Consider the following 19,809-nt stretch of genomic DNA (forward strand, 5'->3'; position numbering starts at 1 on the left):
ATACAGGTTTAAACATAACGGACATAAATGGATAAAAGGTCAAATACTAAAAATTAAGATCTGCTGTGTTATTTATGCATACATTTGGGATATAAAAGATTAGAACGTTGAATTTCTCAGTTTGGACCAGCCTGTTGTTGTTATGGTGATCACTGAACAACTCCTTTCTCTACTGTACCAGTGAACTCCTTTAATAACTACAGAGAAGGTCATTTCCTTTTCAGAACTACTTACAAAGCTAAATATTTTCTTACCAATCCAGATACAGCAAGGAAACGAGTGAACAAATCCAGGACTGAAGATGATGCATCCTCACCCACCATCTTCTGTCAATACTGGAAAGTCGCTCATCTTCTCATCAGTGGAATATCGTATTGTAGATATCGCCTCCCTGCACTCCTCACCAAATCGCTGTTGACAAGTTAACAGAGATTCTTGTCTGTTTTTTGGACCATCCTGAAGAACAGTCTTGGAATGACACCAGGAGCCAGCACAGGTGTTATGTTGAACTGTCTTGATCCTCCATGCAATGAAGCCAGTATTACCCTAAAGGATCATAGTAGTGTTCCTGTTTAAGAAAAGACCCACACAGAGGCATCTCATTCTTGGCTTCAAGAATGAATTACTCAACACAATAAGTTCACACAATGACTATATAAAATTACAAAAACAAGTGGAAAATACAAAGCTGAGCAACCTATAAACACTCATCTAAAACAAGATCATTTTAACTTTAAAACTATAAAAGGGAAGAAAATATAAACACACACACTGGTTTGGGTTTTCAGACAGAATACAAGAACTTACATATCCATGTTTGGAGAAAGGATCTTGGAGGTATGGAAAAAGTGTCACAATTCCCAGTGCATAATTGGTCCTCACACTTGACCATGGAATCCTCCTTTCAAAATAAATCAATTTACTTTGCAAGTGTGTATGTTTTGCAAGAAGTTAAAGGATAAATTCTCCTTTTATAGCAACACAGAATAGCATTCTTTAGCTGCGTCACATGAATCTGTTGTGATGACAAAGGGAGGGAAGTGACCTCCAATTCTTACCCATGTAGCTCTAACATATGCCACACGTAAACAGATGGTGAACGTCCTGGTTGCAGACATGTTAGTGTTTTGGTCTTTTCATACTCCTTGAAGATTTCCTCACTCTTTAGATTGGCACTCAGAACACAATCAACTTTCTGCCAAAACATCTTACATCGTTATGACATGCTCATGGAAATTTAAGAGGATTTTTAATGCCTTTCCTTTATGTCGAGAATACATTTACAAAACACTTCTACAGATAAGTATCAATAATAAACAATTACATAATTGAGTATTTTAAATGCATTTATTCAAAGCTTACCTGTCTTGCTTCATTCTGCTCCATTAACCCTGTTGGGTTCCTCCTCTTTCTTCTGGACTCCAGGACAATTGTGGAATCTGATGAATGGGAGGAAGCTGGGGATAGTGGAGTCAGTACAGAGGAGGATGCTTGATCTGAGACCAGCTGAACATCCAGATCTACAAAATCACAGACAGAACAAAATCAATTTAAATGTACATGTATTTATCAGTAACAAAAGCATTTCAACAAATACTTAAATGGTTACATAAAAAAATCTAAAGTATATTATCTTCATTAAGTACTTTCCATATACGAATAAGATGTACTTAACGTAATGATCAATAGTATAGCAAATGATAATAGTTTGAGGTCCCTCAAAAAGATATTTTAGACTCTGCTCCTAGGTAACTTCATGTGTTCCCTACGTGGCCTCATCTATTTCACTCGAGAATATCCACAAATAGGGAAGAACATTACAAAAATAAAGGTAATGTATACAATAATTATCATGAACGGGTTTAAAAAGGGGGAGAGAGAGTAATAGTAATCATGTAATATTTCTTGGCTAACTACCACAAACTTGGAACAGAATACCCCTTCAGGGAAACTGCCGTTCCTGAGTTTGGACACACGAGGGCAGTCAAGCTCCATCCAGCACAATGCCGCCTGAAACAGATGGTAGGTTTGGGCTATTTTACACTGACGCAGCTCATCAGCGTTATTACTGTGCATTGTCTAGTTTTCACGTATCAAGGACAATACACGGAGCTTCTGAACTGTTTCACAGCATCATCATTATGATTTAATTTTTAAAGAACGCACCCTCTTCTCTAGACATGGAAATGTTGGGGTTTTTTAAGTTTACATTGTCACACAGCAGCTGTACACATATCTGGATATATTATTTCAGTGTCCATTCTTAAACACGACAGATGAACAAACAAAGAAACTAACCACATGAAAAGGTTAGATAGACCAATGATTAAATACTACTCCGTTCAAATGAATACAGAGGCCAGCTCAGATAACACAACGTTTAAAAACCTCGACATTCGCGGCGTCATAAAGGGAACAACCGTCAAGCATACCATCAGGAAACTTATAGAACTCTGAATGTGACGTCATAACGGATCTTATGGCTCGCTGCTCCGATTTGACTATATATGTCTGTGCGCGCGCGCCGGGAGACTGACCTAGACACGGTATAAGGACAGCACACAAACACATTTAAAACATATTAACACATTAACATTATATCATGTACATAGCAGTATAGTTATCATAATAAAGTACACAAATTTACTGCTAATAGTAAGATTATTAATGTCTTTCTAATCTTATTAGTCATTTCATTCTCATCACTGCTCCTACGTAACTTCATGTGTTCCCTAGGTGGCCTCGTCTATTTCACTCGAGAATATCCACAAATAGGGAAGAACATTACAGAGATAAAGGCTTAAAATTGCTTGAATGATAAAAAGTCAATAAATACGAAATCACTAGATAACTTTAAAGGGTTTATTTTCTACAGAACATGAATACAATCCTTTCACTCAAAATAGGACTCCCCGCTGCAGACCCTCCTCCAACGTTTTCAAAAAAGCTCCTAGCGTCATATCTAGCGACTTTTTAGACAAACCTTAGCTACTTTCCGTAGAAGAGAATTGCCAGTACTGCCCGGTGAGTGTGAGGTCCTGCTTTCCCCCCGGAGACACGCCTCTCTCTGCGGCTACTCTATTATTAGTCATTTCATTCTCATCACTGCTCCTACGTAACTTCATGTGTTCCCTAGGTGGCCTCGTCTATTTCGCTCGAGAATATATATGGTTATTACCATTTTATTCCCTATTTATTCATTTTAACATGAGCTCATGTCTACAATTGTTAAAGAACAACAATAATTATCATGGACGGGACAAAAGGGAAGAGAGAGATTAATAATAATATCATGTAACAGTTCTTGCCCAGAAATCCGCTTCTAGAAAATCGCCGTTCCCGAGTTTGGCCACACGAGGGCAGTCAAGCTCCATCTAGCGCAACACACAACGCCGCCTGAAACTGAAGGTAGGTTTGGGCTATTTTACAGACACAGCTCATTACTGTGCATTGTGTTGTTCGGACATAACCACAATTAACGGCTCATCTATAAAAACAAACATTAATATTCATAGCACTATATTTAATATAAAACCTTGTACATCATTTAAACATACACACACACATACATATATATATATATACACATACATACACACACACATACAAATATATATAAAAGTGTCATTTTATCTCTGTACCACGTTCTAATATTGAGACTGCCGAAGAAAGAAAATTTTCCGTTTTCTGAGACGGTGAAGTGGCTCTTAAAAGAGCCTTTGTGTATATTAGACGGAGTTGTAGTTTAGGCGCGTTCTCCGCGAATACGGCGGGCCAGCTGAATATCCTTGGGCATGATGGTCACTCTCTTGGCGTGGATAGCGCACAGGTTGGTGTCCTCGAAAAGACCGACCAGATATGCCTCACTCGCTTCCTGCAGGGCCATGACGGCCGAGCTCTGGAAACGCAAGTCGGTCTTGAAGTCCTGAGCGATTTCTCTCACCAGGCGCTGGAAAGGCAGCTTGCGGATAAGCAGCTCAGTAGACTTCTGATAACGGCGGATCTCCCTCAGAGCCACGGTGCCAGGCCTGTAACGGTGAGGCTTCTTCACGCCGCCGGTAGCCGGCGCGCTCTTGCGGGCAGCCTTAGTGGCGAGCTGCTTCCTTGGCGCCTTGCCACCGGTGGACTTACGGGCGGTCTGCTTGGTTCTTGCCATAGCGTCAAACTCTGCACTTCGCGGATAGAAAAACAGAATAAACTGCGGGCGCGATCGCGGCCTTTTTAAGCCATAACGCCGCCCTGCGCTGATTGGGCGTCTCGAACGCGCTCGTCTGCTATTCGATAGAACGTTTTACGTCACCTGTTGACTATTGGACCGTCTTCTCTGCCACCGTTCGAAACACAAGTCGCCCGCCACTATTCTATTCTATTGGCGCGCTCTCTAACACAAATGCTTTGTTCATTACGAACACACACAACGCCGTCACAAACCATTTTCACTCCTCAGACTTCATTTAACCAGCACGCTAACTGCTATTGTTCTTATAGTCATTACTTAAATATGGTATCAAATCATGACTACAAAATTATCGTCCTTTTTTTATTTATAAATATGCTGTCTTAAAAGTGCACAATTTCACCCCTCAGATTTCATTTAGACAACACGCTAACTACCACTATTATTACTACTACTACTACTTAACGTTATCACATAATTATTAGCAAAGTATAACGCTTCTGTTTTCATTTCAAACGTGCTGACTTTCTAGTGCACACTTTCAGTAGAAAAACGGGTGTAAAATTGCACTTTTGAAGCAAAGATGGTGGCTCTTAAAAGAGCCTTTGGGTACTGAAAAAGCGGCAGTGGACGAGTTTACTTAGTCTTGACGGCCTTCTCGGTCTTTTTAGGCAGAAGCACAGCCTGAATGTTCGGTAGTACACCACCTTGAGCGATGGTCACTCCACCGAGCAGTTTGTTCAGCTCCTCGTCGTTACGCACGGCGAGCTGCAAGTGGCGGGGAATGATACGGGTCTTCTTGTTATCACGGGCGGCATTACCTGCCAACTCCAGGATCTCAGCGGTCAGATACTCCAACACTGCGGCCAGGTAGACCGGAGCGCCGGCACCGACGCGCTCGGCATAGTTGCCTTTACGCAGAAGCCTGTGCACACGTCCCACGGGGAACTGAAGTCCAGCCCTGGATGAACGAGTCTTGGCCTTAGCTCTAGCTTTTCCGCCGGTTTTTCCTCTGCCACTCATCTTGATGCTCAAATCTGTTCTAACAACTCCGAAATAAACGTTACACCCCGAGCTCTCCGTGATATAGACAAAACGGCCACTCTCTTATTCGCTAAGAACGCAATGGCAGATTAGCCAATCAAAAACAGGCCGTCGAATTCCAGCGTCACCCCTCCCACCCCTGTTTGTGCTTGTGTGCTTGTGTGCGTGTGAGAGAGAGAGAGAGAGAGAGAGAGAGAGCGCGCGAATGAAAACAGACAGAAGGGAATATTCATACAAAAGCACGAAGTAACAACTATATACTGAATTTATTTATTCTTATAATTAACATTGATTTATTATGTATCAATATGTTATCCTACATATTCTGTGATCGTTTTGGAGATCAGGAATGACGTTTAGGAATCACGATCAGGATTCTATTCTACTGTACTAAAATCAGCATCAGCTTGTGGTTATGTGTACATGATATGTAGCAGATATGTGTATCCATACTATTTAACGTTTCTAACGTGTATTGCTTTGATTCCATAAAGCTTGACTGAAAATGAATTGTCGCTCTTTAAAGGAAAATATGGGTGGCTCTTAAAAGAGCCGTTTAAGGAACAAAAGCATGAAAGAAACAAACGTCTTTACTTCTTTTTGGGTGCTGCCTTCTTCGCCTTTGCCGCTTTAGGCTTTGCGGTCTTGGGCTTGACAGCTTTCGCTTTCTTGGGGCTCTTGGCTGCCTTTTTAGGGGTCGCCGGCTTTTTCGCCTTCTTCGGGCTCTTGGTGGCTTTCTTTGCGGCGGCTGTGGGCTTCTTCGCCTTCTTAGGAGACTTCTTGGCCGCGGCGGCGGGTTTCTTGGCCGCTACCTTCTTGGGCTTCTTAGTAGCGGCGGGCTTTTTGGCGGCGGGCTTTTTCGCTTTGGGCGCGGCTTTCTTCAAGGGCTTCTTGGCTTCGGTCTGCTTCTTGTTCAGCTTGAAAGAGCCAGACGCGCCGGTCCCTTTGGTCTGCACCAGAGTGCCTTTAGTCACGAGACCCTTAACGGCGATCTTGACGCGGGAGTTGTTCTTCTCCACATCGTATCCGCCGGCAGCCAGCGCTTTCTTCAGAGCAGCGAGAGACACGCCGCTCCTCTCCTTAGACGAGGAAACGGCTTTGACGATCAGCTCGCCGACGCTAGGGCCGGCTTTTTTTGCTCTCGAAGCTACTTTCTTCTTGGGCGCTTTGGCCGGCGCGGCGGCGGGAGCGGGTGCGACTTCTGCCATCTCTCTTGGAACTACGTAGAATACACGAGTCGTACACTGTACGTTAGTGTGTAACACAGGAACCTCCCTCCTCGCGGCCGGGGGCTGGTCTTAAAAACAGATATGAGAGCGTTGTAGACTCAACTCGCGCGCCGCTGAATGAATGCACGGACGCGGCGCGCGCTCAGATGTGTTTTCTCATGGCATTTCTCGGTGAAAATCCCACTCGCAAAACGAGATTCAAAACGTTGAAGCACACGCTGAGCGAGGACGGGCTTTCTCGTTTCTCCCGTGGCCCGGCCTGGCCGACTAGAGAGCAACAGTCTCGCGTAGCGCACATGAAAAGGCGCGGCGCGCGTTGTGCTCAAGCCGGCGGGCTGCGCATTTGGTGCGATGTGGTGTGTAAAAACGGGCGAAAAGCAGGCACGGCCGTCGTACGCGTTCTGGGCCGAGTTAAAGAGGAGCCTTGGGAACGAGCCTGATGTCTTGGCAGCTGTCGAGTGGTGTGTGTAGTATTTGAAGCAGAGCGCGTTGGGGGCCGTGTAAAGCACAGCACGCGTGACTATAGGCTCCGCTATAGCCTTGTGTGTGTGTGTGTGTGTGTGTGTGTGTGTGTTGTATTCCATGCTGCTAGAACATTCTTTTCAATGTCTATGTGCTACTAGAACATTCTTTTGAATGACTTTGTGCTAATGTTACATTAGTTCGAATAACTAGGTGCTACTACAACAGTATTTAGAATTATTATGCGCTTCTTGAACCTTAGTTCGAATGACTACGTGCTACTACAACAGTTAGAACAGAGATGCCCAAACTAGGGCCCGTGGTGACTTTTGATTTGGTCCGCCATGCCATATGTGAGAAGGGGGGGGATTTAATTGATGCTGATCTTCATTTCTAATTTAGCATTTTTTTATTTATTTAATTTTGAGCTATAAAAAATGTAGAGAATAAGAATTAGAATTTTATTTAATGTACATGCATACTTCAAGGCCAGCATGCATTGCGACAGTCAACAAACAGGTAATAATGGAGAGATCCAGGCACTGGCACACAGACAAGAGGAAATTTAAAAAGGTTTGGCAAGATGACTTTTTATTTACTGAAATCAATTCAAAGGCACTGTGTCTAGTTTGCAAGCAGTCAGTTGCTGTTTTGAAAGAGTACAATATCCGTCATTATGAAACAAAACGTTCTTCAGCTTTCTCAAAGGACAGCGGCGAGGCATGAAAACAGAAGGCTAATGAGCTCCTTGCTAAACGTCGATCTAAGCAGAGCGCGCTGCTACGTCCTTCATCAGCTCAAGAAAGTGCCACACGGGCCAGCTATCAGATTTCCTGTATTTTACATCAAGAACAGCTATGTGTCCAATCCATCGGGCTTGTGGATGTGATGCGTGACGTCGTCAAAATTGTGAATGATATATGCTCCAAGGCGGTCTCTCACCTGCAGTTCAAGGTACTGTTGGATGAGATGGATGCACAATATGGTGATGTGTTGTACCACCAGGAGGTTAGATGGCTGAGCAGAGGAAAAGTTCTCAGGAGATTTTTTGATCTGCGTGATGAGATCGGAGCTTTTCAGGAAAGCAACATTGGTAGTATTCAAGAGCCCATGGATAAGAAATGGTTTTCTGACCTGGCTTTCCCGGTGGACGTCACAGAGCTGCTCAATGTTTTAAATGTTCAGCTCCAGGGAAAAGACCAGATTATCACCCAGCTTTTTTATCACATCAGAGCCTTCAAACAAAAACTACTGCTGCTCAGAAGACATCTCTCAGCAGCTAACATTCACAATTATAATATTCACCATAGTTTTATGTGCAGTTATTGTTATTATTAATACTTATATTTAGTTAGCATTTATATCCAGTGGTGTCAGCTTTGGGTTTTTTTGTTAATCAAGCTGATAAATTTTGTGTCAAAGTTCTCTTAAATGATCATGATTTAATTTCCTTGTTTTGTCAGTTATTTATTCTATTTGCCTCCCTCTCTCTTCTTTCACTCCCCGTCTCACACTGTTCCTCTCTCTCTCATCTCCACATCCAGGAAATTTAGCCCATTTTCCCTGTTTTAGAGAGGCAGGCATGATGAAAGAGAAGGTACCTGAGTATGATGCTGTTCTCAGCAACCTTTTCCAGGAGTTTGACAGTCGCTTTGAGGACTTCAAACACAATGCATCTGACTTTGAGTGGTTTGTTCAATCCTTCACCATCAGTGTGGACACAGTTAGTGATGCTCTACAGATGGAACCAATTGAGCTTCAGTGTGATTCAGAACTCAAACACAAGTTCAGGTCCCTTCCCATGACAGACTTCTACAAATGTGTCCCAGCAAACAGGCACAAGTGATACTGTCTGTGATGAGATGCCGGTGTCAGGGTGCACTTGCTTCAGGACCTTGTACACGTAGATGGCATAGCTCTCCTTCCTGGACTTTCTGCGCTTCTTGCCTCCTTTGCCGGCCGTCTTGGTCACGGCTTTCTCTGATCCCTTCTTGGGCGCGGTCTTAGCTGGATCGGGCAGGATGCTGCTTCTCGAATAAACGAACAGAAAATGACTAACGCCCGCCTCGCGCCCGCTCTATTTACAGACCCACATGCTAATGACGTCCACACAAGACACCTTTTTTTGATTGGCCAAAATTCGATACCTCCTCCTGCATGGCGCCTCCTACTGCTCCTCCCTCCTCCGCTACGCTTTGTTTCCCTTCCCGCCGTTGTATCTACAGTGCAACGTGCACTGTGAAAAAACAATTGGCTTGAAAAAAATTATACACATATACATATATATATATATACACACACATATACATATACATATATATATACATATATATATATATATATATATATATATATATATATATATATATATATAGAGAGAGAGAGAGAGAGAGAGAGAGAGAGAGAGAGAGAGAAAGAGAAAGAAATGCGGAAGTAAGTTTCTACTAAAACCGTCTTGTAACTCATTTTAAACACGTTATAATATTTAATACTGTGCATATAAATGTATAAAAAAATAAAGATGTGCAAAAAAACAAAAATAAATTCTTTTTATGTACACAGATAGTTCTTATCTATCACTTTTACTACTTGTGTAGAGCGTTTGATACCTTATGCTTGAAAAAAACAGAAAAAACTTTTGACTTCCCCACTTTTCTCTCTCTTATATATGCATGCATGCGTGCGTATGAGAAAGAGAAATATAGAAGTTTCTACTAAAATCATCTTCTAAATTGTTTTAATCAAACAAGTTACAATATTTAATATATGTATATCTAATATTGTATACTGTACAATATTATATAATACAATATTTAATATATACAGAGTTATATATATATATATATATATATATATATATAAAAGAGAGAATTATTACAAAAAAATACAAATAGATCTACCACTTATGCTACTGCTGTACAGCGTTTGATGCCGTATGCTTCACGAAAGAAAAAGCCTTTTTTTTCCCCCCACACGGAACAGCTCTTTTTCTAGACATGTGGGTGGCTCTTAAAAGAGCCGTTGTGTTCGCGTCGTTCAGTGTTAGAGCGTTTAACCGCCGAAGCCGTACAGAGTGCGTCCTTGGCGTTTCAGGGCGTACACCACATCCATGGCGGTCACGGTCTTTCTTTTGGCATGCTCGGTGTAGGTGACGGCGTCGCGGATCACGTTCTCCAGGAACACTTTCAGCACACCGCGAGTCTCTTCATAGATCAGACCAGAAATACGCTTTACACCACCACGGCGAGCCAGACGGCGAATAGCCGGCTTCGTGATCCCCTGGATGTTATCGCGAAGCACCTTGCGGTGACGCTTAGCACCTCCTTTGCCGAGTCCTTTACCACCCTTGCCTCTGCCAGACATGATGCTGCTCTCGAAGTCAAACCACTCAATAAAAGTTCTCGCGCAGCGCCCACCTATTTATCCACACTCGACAGGACCTAGTTGAGAACAGGCGAGGAGGCGGGCCTTACACCAACGGTCACACAATAGCTCTCTTTTTCGAAAACAGTCACTAGGCACTGCTTTTCACCTGCTAACGTCTTCTTCTTCCCCATTCTCTCTCTCTCACTCTAAAAACACACACAGATACAAAACATTATTAGTATTATCAGTACTAATGTTTTGGTTCCATTAGTAGCAGTAGTAGTAGTAGTAGTAGTACAACACAATAGTAAGGAACTTTGGGTAAAACATACATAGTAAAGCATACAGCCAAAACACTCATCAGCGTAAGGGGGTTAGAAAAAGCTGTCTGTGTTTGTACAACACTGACATTACTGTTTCAAACACAAGACGTTCCTTTTGAGCACATCCTTGGACTCGAGGCCCGTATATACTACAGTCCTACGTCCACTGCAACTACAGGTCGCACATAGCAGCACAAGCCTTTATTAGTAGGCCCAGCATTCAGCCGGTCAGCACCAATGTCTGTGTTCACTTTGAACCCAGTTCACATTCTACCACACAAGTACTTCACTAACTTACAAGCACCACAGAAAGGAATGCAAACACAACTCTCAGGCCTTGCTTTATCAGGTCTCGCAAATGCATGACATAATGGACTCTCGATGGTCGAAGTTAGCTACATTGTCTCAAACCCTTATCTCATTCTTAAAAAATGTCACTCACAAGGAAAGCATATGCACTTCGACAGTTGTGCAAGAGAAACTAACATAACAAACATCACACACAAGTAGGAATACAAAGTCAGCCTTCACACTGTCTAATCACTGGCCTTCTCTTTTCCCATACGCACTGTGTTTGAACCTAAATGTCATGCATCAACCAAAACTGCACCTCCAGAATGACAGCTGAGTTTAAGATTGGCAAAATATGTCGCAGCAGTTTCATTCGTCAAATAAACTATGAGCAATTAAGTAGTGCCAATGAGATAGTTACAGCAATGTGTAATGTCCAATAAGCTCAAAAAGAGTCGGACACTTTATTCTACTTGGCCAATCAAACACAATTATGAACTGGGATTCTGATAGTTGTGTGCCTTTAACTCACTGTGTAGGAAAATGAGGTCAGCTATATAGACAACACCTTTCATTACGTATTTAATTACTTCGATTGAGGTCATTACTAGAATCAGTAGTAGTAGTACAATACCTACAACCTACCTTCTGTTTTAGGCGGCGTCGTGTGTTGTGCCGGATGGGACATGACTGCCCTCGTTTGGCCAAACTCGGGAACGGCAATTTCCCAAAAATTGCAGTATTCTGATATTAAGCTTTTATTGGCGGTGTTCAGAAGTCTATATTTGTAGTAGTTAGAAAACAGTGGGGTAAGAAGTAGTAGATGCTATGAAAACTCTCTCTCTCTCTCTCTCTCTCGCTCTCACACTGGGGTAGTGGTGGCTTAGCGGTTAATGCTCTCGCTTACTGATCAGTAGGTTGGGGATTCAATCCTGTCAAGCTGCCCATTGAGCAAGGTCCTTAACCCTCTCTGCTCCTGGGGTGCCATATCATGACCCTGCACTCTGACCCCAGCCTCCTGACATGTTGGGGTCTGTGAAGAAAACAATTTCACTGTATATGTGACCAATAAAGACTCATTATATAGACTTATACATGACTTTTTTTAATTCTAAAAAAGCTGCTAAACTAATAATTATGTGCAGATGTAAAAAAAAAAAATAAATAAATTAAAAAATGCTAAACACATTCTCTATTTGTGTGTGTGGTTTTTTTTTTCTGTATGTGTATTTCATCAGTGTTGCTATGAGCTTATTTCTCGTAGTAGCAATCTTCTTATAGCCTAGGCCATCTTTATGTAGAGCAACAATTCTTTTTATCAGATCCTCAGAGAGTTCTTTGCCATGAGGTGCCATGTTGACCTTCCAGTGACCAGTATGAGGGAGTGTGAGAGCGATGACACCAAATTTAACACACCTGCTCCCCATTCACACCTGAGACCTTGTAACACTAACAAGTCACATGATACCGGGGAGGAAAAATGGCTAATTAGGCCCAATTTGGACATTTTCACTTAGTGGTGTACTCACTTTTGTTGCCAGCGGTTTAGACATTAATGACTGTGTGTCGAGTTATTTTGAGGGGATGGCAAATTTACACTGTTACACAAGCTGTACACTCACTACTTTACATTGTAGCACAGTGTCATTTCTTTAGTGCTGTCACATGAAAAGATATAATCAAATATTTTCAAAAATGTGAGGGGTGTACTCACTTTTGTGAGATACTGTAGAAGGGGAAAATAAGAGAAAAAAAGTGAAAAAAAACCTCAGTCTTCCACGCACACTCTCACCATCACGCTTCACTTGCTCCACTGTACTCACGCATGCGCGCACACACACACACACACACACACACACACACACACACACACACACACACACACACACACACACACACAGAGAGAGAGAGAGAGAGAGATGAAATAAAATAAAATGAAATAAAAACCTTCCTAATTAAACCCTTCTGTGCTTCATACTGTGTCACTATTCATCCATCCATCCATCCATCTTCAACCGCTTACTCCTTTTCAGGGTCACGGGGAACCTGGAGCCTATCCCAGGGAGCATCGGGCACAAGGCGGGGTACACCCTGGACAGAGTGCCAGTCCATCGCAGGGCACTGTGTCACTATTCCTTCTAAGAAATAGACGGATTCCCCATTGTCTGGAGGGAAGATGAGAAAATGTATAATGTAGTTAAGTTACTATGTAGTTACTGTATAGCATACACACACACACACACACACACACACACACACACACACACACACACACACACACACACACACACACACACACACACACACACACACACAGAGAGAGAGAGAGAGAGGGAGAGAGAGAGAGACATACTGCAGTATTCTAATATCCATCCATGTCCTTGTATAAGTTTTAATTATAGGACTAACATGTTAAAGTGAGAGCATTCATTTAAACCTGCAATTTGGCATGTAGCCAGAACTACTTTCAGTAAGTAGTAATTCATTCCTTGCAAATTTACATGTCAGAATTACACAATTTATACAATTAAAAATGTCCTTGCCAATCAGATAAAGATCTGCAGTAATATATTTTACCTACATTTTCTGTAATAAGTTTGTTTAAATGTTGCTGAGTCATACTTCAGTAAAATAAAGTGTACAGTACTAAATGAGCAATACTACAGTAAACTTATGAGTGACTATTTAAGCATTAATTAATGTCATTTAAAATATTTCACAATATATTTATTAAGTCTTAAAGTGCTTTATAATTATGTATATTACATAAAGAACAATTTTACTGGAATGTTGTAATGCCTCATTAGAGTTGTAAATATATACAAATATTTGTTACCAAATTGCAAAGCCTTATATTCAGCAAGCTTTTTAAAATGTTAATAAAATTCTATAAATAAACTCTTACTCATTTAGGCTGATATTTTTATATAAATTATTTTTTTAAATATTTCACCTGGGGTTGTTGTTGACCAAGGAGTTGCTAATGTGAATCTCAGCACCATTTATCCGTTCTGAACAGCAGTCGCCTCTGTTAGTGACGATTACACTGCTAATATCATACACCGCCAACAATCCACCCTCCACCATGGGTTATACTGAGGACTTGTAGCAGTACATGAGTCAAAATTCATGTTAGATGCTCTGTTGTCATCGCTAGCAAAGTAAGCAGGATAATTGTTAGTGTAAAGAAGATTGTATTGCTATTCCTCCTAAGGCCACATCGACTGGAGAAGAGAAGACAACATATTTATTCATTCATTTATCTTACACAAAATTTTATTTTCATTAATAGTTTGTTTACATACACACAGACACACACACACATGCACACGCACACGCACACACACACACACACACACACACACACACACACACACACACAGTCGGGGCCAAAAGTCTGAGAGCACTAGTGGAAAATGTTTCTATTTTACATTTTTTTCTTATTTAATTTTAGAATTTTCATTCGAAATTGTATTATTGACTACAACTTCAGTAAAAAAAAAAAAAAAAAGTAGAACCTTTAAAATATTTACAAGAGATCCAGAGTTTCTTAATGTTTACAGTTGCAGAATTAAAAAAATTAAATATCCAAAATATTAAACATTTACTTTCTTTGTTTTAAATATTAAAAAATTCTAAAACCTATTTATTTCAAAATGTAAAAGAGAAAAAAAATCCAGACTTTCAATGTGGTCTCAGACATTTGTGTGTGTGTGTGTGTGTGTGTGTGTGTGTGTGTGTGTGTGTGTGTGTGTGTGTGTGTGTGTGTGTGTGTGTGTGTGTGTGTGTGTGTGTGTGTGTGTGTGTGTGCGCGTGTGTGCGCGTGTGTGTGAATTTCTGTATTCTACTATACTGTATTCTTACCTTGCTGATGGGTCAGAATCAACCGCAATGAGAAAATGCATATCCCTGCGCAAAAAATATATACATTATAGGAACATTTGATAGGTTGTGTTTTTAATCTATAAAAGGTATTGCCTTTTTAAATGATGACAATTTACAAGTGATATTAAATCAATCATAGTGTACTGTAAAACGAGATTTTTTAAAATACTTGAAATCAGTTTGATACTTGAAATCAGAGTTTCAAGTAAAAGAAAAAGCATGGGCCTCTGTGAATTCTCCATTTTCTGATTAACTAGAAAGATACCAACTTTAGACAATTTACAAGAGCGCTCAAGGATTAAAAAGAAAATAGCCAATTGAGGAAGCAATGTACCATTCACCACTTAATAATCAGACTTTAACTGTGCACATCAAATTATATGAAGTGCATAATATAACAAATATATCATTCATTGTGCCAAAATAAAGGCACAGTTTAGAGAGGTTTCTTACCTTCTTCGACATAGATCAGAAAGTCCTCTCTTTGACCCTTTAAACTCTGAGCTGTCCACTTGGTGTATCACTAAATGATTATTTAGTTTCTTTAAAAGGCAAATGCACTTTGTGTTCTTCAAATGCAAATAAGTTTGACTCAAATGACGGTCTACAGCAAAGTTTAAAAACAAAAACAAACAAAAAAAGCAAAAACCTTCCATTTACATTTTATACATACATAAATATATACATATATAATATAGGTATAGGTTTTATCCAGCGAGATAATTGATTTATGAATCAATCAATGTCTGTTTCATAAAAACTGTTGTACAAATGTGTGACGCAAAAGCAAAAATGTCAGGCTAAAACTGATGTGACGGATCATCCAGCATTCCCTTTAGTCATCTGATGATACATTTACTATAGATTCTCCTTCAAACATTGTTTAATTGACTTTCAGAGTTAAGAGGTTTTCATTTTTGGCAATGAGACACAGAATCATTAATGTGACAAAACATTAATAACTTCTCCATTTGAACTGTTAGAATGTGCAGATTCATTGTATTTTAATATGAAACTGTTCTCAAAAAATAATATTAGACACCAGGATATTCATTAATAATAGCACATAATATTTAGCATTGAATTTATTAAAACACTGTGCTATTCTATCACACACCTTTGAATCATGTTAATTTAAATACTATAGTTATAGTACCTGTCAGTGCCAACATCCCCACAAGATTTCATAATGTAATGGGTTTACATTAATACTACATGAATCGATCACGCTCACTTTATATAATTCAATCTTGTAATTAGAAACTTGTGTAAATTAAGCTTAGCATAAGCAGTGTAATTGTGTTTTGATGAGAAATGTAATATTTCTTTGTAAACTATAAATCATATCTTTTCTCAAATCTAGTCTACAGCATGTTCCATGTTTTGTTGAAACATTGTAATTGTAAAGCGACATTGGTTATGAGTAAGGAGCTATATAAATTACACATATTATTATTATTATTATTATTATTATTATTATTATTATTATTATTATTATTATTAATTATAATAATAATAATAATAATAATAATAATAATAATAATAATAACAATAATAATAATAATAATAATAATAATAATAATAATAATAATAATAATAATAATAATGTATTTATTTATTTATTATATATTTTAACTGTTGAAGCATATGTAATTAAATGGTGATTTCAATGGTGGTAACACTGCATACAGTGCCTTGAATCCAGTTTCAGGTGTTTTGGAGTTCTTAAAAATAGTATTTTGAATACATTTTGCATTAGGCCACTCAAAGCAGCTGGAGTGCCGATCTTATTTGCTTTTGCAGGATGTGTTTGAAAAAGAACTTAACTAATTCATGTGGCAGCTGCGCAATGCATAAAATCATGCAGATACAGGTAAGTATTTCAGTAAGCTTCAGTTAATGTTCACAGCAAACATCAGAATCTCAGTGATCTCAGTGATGATGGTATGAATGTTGGTGCCAGACGAGCTGGTTTGAGAATTTTAGAGGCTGATCTGGGATTTTCACAGACAGCAATCTCTTGAGTTTACACAGAATGATGGAGAAAAACAAACACCTTGTTATGAGAGAGGACAGAGGAGAATGGACAGACTGGTTCGAGCTGACAGAAAGGCTATGGTAATGATAATTCTTTACAAGTGTGGGGAGCAGAAAACCCTCTTGCAACATACAATATGTCTAACCAAATGAGGTGGATAAGCTACAACCATATTAGGTTCCACTCCTGTCTGTGAGCCAAGAACAGGAACCTGAGGCTAGAGTGGGTGTGGACTCACTGGAACTGGACAGTTGAAGCATGGAAAAACATTGCCTGATTTGATGAATCTTGATTTCTGTTGTGACATGTAGATGATAGGGTCAGACATTGGCATCAGCAGCATGAACCTGCCTTGTGGCGACAGTCCAGACTGCTGCTGGTGGTATAACGGTGTGTAGAATGTTTTCTTTCTATTATGTGATCCTATGTGAACCTTTGCTTTCAGCATATGGTGTGAACCCCTTGGTCAGAAATAACCGAAACTAAACATTTTCCCTGTTTTTACTGTTGATCAGTCCTGCACATCGGCTTGTAAGAATTTTAGCTCGTTTCTCAGTACAGAACAGCTTCAACTCTGGAATTCTGGTGATTTTCCTGACATGACCTGCTTGTTTGAGGTCCTTCCACAACATTTCTATTGGATTAAGGTCAGGACATTGACTTGGCAAATTCTGAAACTTGAATTTTATTCTCTTTTAACCATACTTCGGTGGACCCTTATGTGCTTTTTGTGCTTAGGGTTGTTGGCCTGCTGCATGACCCCTGTCCAAGGACATGCATGGTAGGCTGATTGGCATGTCCAAAGTGTCTGTAGTGTATGAATGGGTGTGTGAATGTGTATGCGAGTGTGCCTTGCGATGGACTGGTACCCTGTCCAGGGTGTACCCTGTCCTGTGCCCTATGATCTCTGGGATAGGCTCAAGGTTCCTGTATGATAGGAGATGTAGAAAATGGAAGGGGGGTGGTGGTGGATGGAAACCAGAGTGAAATTTCATTATCCTGAGTATCCAGTTACACAAATGGAGAGGTGAGTTTAGATTTGGCTAAATAAATCATACAATCTAGAAACAAACAAGTGGGATATAATCAGTGGTTGATTTTAGACACAATCATTCCTGATATTATTAATAATACTGCTGTTGGTTTGAGTTGAGCACTGACAATCAAATTAAAAGAAGATGAAGCCAGCATTTAATGGTTTGGGGTTGGTTGGTTTTTTTTTTGTTTTTTTTTTTGGTTTTTTTACAGTGAAGTGATAAGAAGAAATCCTCAGAGACTGCTACAGTGTCCTCCCAGGAATCCATGGCCAATCATAGGCTGAAGTGTTTCAGAGACATTCTGGACACTGTGTAATGAGAATTTCTTTATTGAGTCTTAGTTACAGATTATTGAATATGTTGCATGTTAAATAAGATTCTGATACTAACAATGGGAAATGTTGATTTAAGAGAATGGAATGCTCTGAACCTTGATGAGCCAAATAAGATAAGGTGTAAAATCATGTAAAAAAAAAAAAAAAAAATGTTCACATATTATATAAATTAGAAAATCCCATAATTGTCACAAATAAATAAATAAATTAAAATCCCATCAATATTTGGTAATGTGCTGTACTGAGAATCATCATTCTACAAACATTGGAAATTCTCAAGCAGGTAAGTGTTTAAGGGAAGGAACAAAGTTTAAAGTGAACACATTTATGCCAGTGAGTAAAACCTCATTCTTACATGATCTCAGCACTTTCTGTGTTTTAAACATGCTTCCAACCATACAAAAATTCATCATGACTGATGACTGATTGGCTGGGAGGTGACAAGGATTCTGAGTCTTGTTCAATAAAGCTGATGATATATCTGCAGTGAAAACTGTAAAGGTGTACATATGAATGAGCAGTTCTTACAACCAGGATAATCGGAGTGTTTTGTTTTCTACTATATTAACCTAAATTCTCACTATCCCAGAAAAGCTACTGAATATACTTTATCTACTCAATAATATTTGTGAGAGAAACTTAACTAGCAATATTCTACCAGTAAATCTAGCTATTGTTTTAAACTCAAACCGAGGTATAACTATGCTAAACCCAGAAATCAAGAGGCATGTTTAATACATCAATCACATAGTACATATAACAGGGTCTGTACAAATGCTTCATAATGAAATTCCAGGACTTTCAAGCACTTTTCAAATACTGTGTATGCTTTTGTTTTCACGGACTATACAAGAGATGTCATTCAAACGTATTCTTTATTTCTTCTTTTTTAAATTCCGAAAAATATTATTAGTATTAATAATAATAATAAAAACACAGCCAATTTTAATATAGCTCCTTTTCCCAGCCGTGATGGACTAAATTTGTATTTCCCAGGCACTGATTTATCTTCACTATAATGTTAAAATACTCCAAGTGAGTGACAGGAGCACTGTGTCCACACGTTTCTAGATGATGTCATGCACTAATTAGCATATTCATTACATCATTACATCGTATTTTCATTCTGCCTAAAGTCAGCCCTTTACAGCCAAATTCCCAATAAAGCTGTTTTCATTTACGTATTTTTTCTGTTTCTGTTGTCAGACAACAGGACGAGTATGAAATAGTGACTGAACCACGGCCCAATAAGAGACTACATGTTCACCAGCAGTCACTTTCAAACCTTTTCCAAGCTGCTGATCTACACTGTTAAAATCCTGATTTTATAACCGTGACGTCATCTGACTAAACCACCACACACATAAGTTAAAGACAACGAGTGCACTGTGATTTCGTGCTATATTTCCATGGAAAATAATCTCTCAGAGAGAAAGTTAGAAGTGAATGAATGTGCTGCTCCTCTCTGCCCCTCACTGAACAGAGTAGCCGCAGAGAGAGGCGTGTCTCCGGGGGAAAGCAGGACCTCTCACTCACCGGGCAGTACTGGCCATTCTCTTCTACGGAAAGTAGCTAAGGTTTGTCTAAAAAGTCGCTAGATATGACGCTAGGAGCTTTTTTGA

The 19,809-nt window shown here is 39.7% G+C and overlaps 3 protein-coding genes across 3 annotated transcripts; all 3 read right to left on the reverse strand.

Moving 5' to 3' along the window:
- Positions 1-3,698: 3,698 nt before the first annotated feature.
- Positions 3,699-4,277, reverse strand: LOC108261569 (histone H3). The gene has a single exon (XM_017462409.3). The coding sequence runs from the start codon at positions 4,154-4,156 to the stop codon at positions 3,746-3,748; it is 411 nt and encodes a 136-aa protein (XP_017317898.1). The 5' UTR covers positions 4,157-4,277; the 3' UTR covers positions 3,699-3,745.
- Positions 4,278-4,618: 341 nt separating this feature from the next.
- Positions 4,619-5,344, reverse strand: LOC108262193 (histone H2A). The gene has a single exon (XM_017462800.3). It carries the CDS (start codon positions 5,198-5,200, stop codon positions 4,814-4,816), a length of 387 nt encoding a protein of 128 aa, XP_017318289.1. The 5' UTR covers positions 5,201-5,344; the 3' UTR covers positions 4,619-4,813.
- Positions 5,345-5,472: 128 nt separating this feature from the next.
- Positions 5,473-7,229, reverse strand: LOC108261568 (histone H1). The gene has a single exon (XM_017462408.3). It carries the CDS (start codon positions 6,427-6,429, stop codon positions 5,812-5,814), a length of 618 nt encoding a protein of 205 aa, XP_017317897.1. The 5' UTR covers positions 6,430-7,229; the 3' UTR covers positions 5,473-5,811.
- Between the last annotated feature and the right edge of the window lie 12,580 nt (positions 7,230-19,809).

The sequence above is a fragment of the Ictalurus punctatus genome, unplaced genomic scaffold (genome assembly GCF_001660625.3).
Source record: "Ictalurus punctatus breed USDA103 unplaced genomic scaffold, Coco_2.0 tig00005161, whole genome shotgun sequence".
NCBI classification, from domain to species: domain Eukaryota; kingdom Metazoa; phylum Chordata; class Actinopteri; order Siluriformes; family Ictaluridae; genus Ictalurus; species Ictalurus punctatus.

What these genes read in the sequence shown, in the direction of transcription:
- LOC108261569 (XM_017462409.3), bottom strand. Translation starts at nt 4,156, where the DNA reads ATGGCAAGAACCAAGCAGACCGCCCGTAAGTCCACCGGTGGCAAGGCG.
- LOC108262193 (XM_017462800.3), bottom strand. Translation starts at nt 5,200, where the DNA reads ATGAGTGGCAGAGGAAAAACCGGCGGAAAAGCTAGAGCTAAGGCCAAG.
- LOC108261568 (XM_017462408.3), bottom strand. Translation starts at nt 6,429, where the DNA reads ATGGCAGAAGTCGCACCCGCTCCCGCCGCCGCGCCGGCCAAAGCGCCC.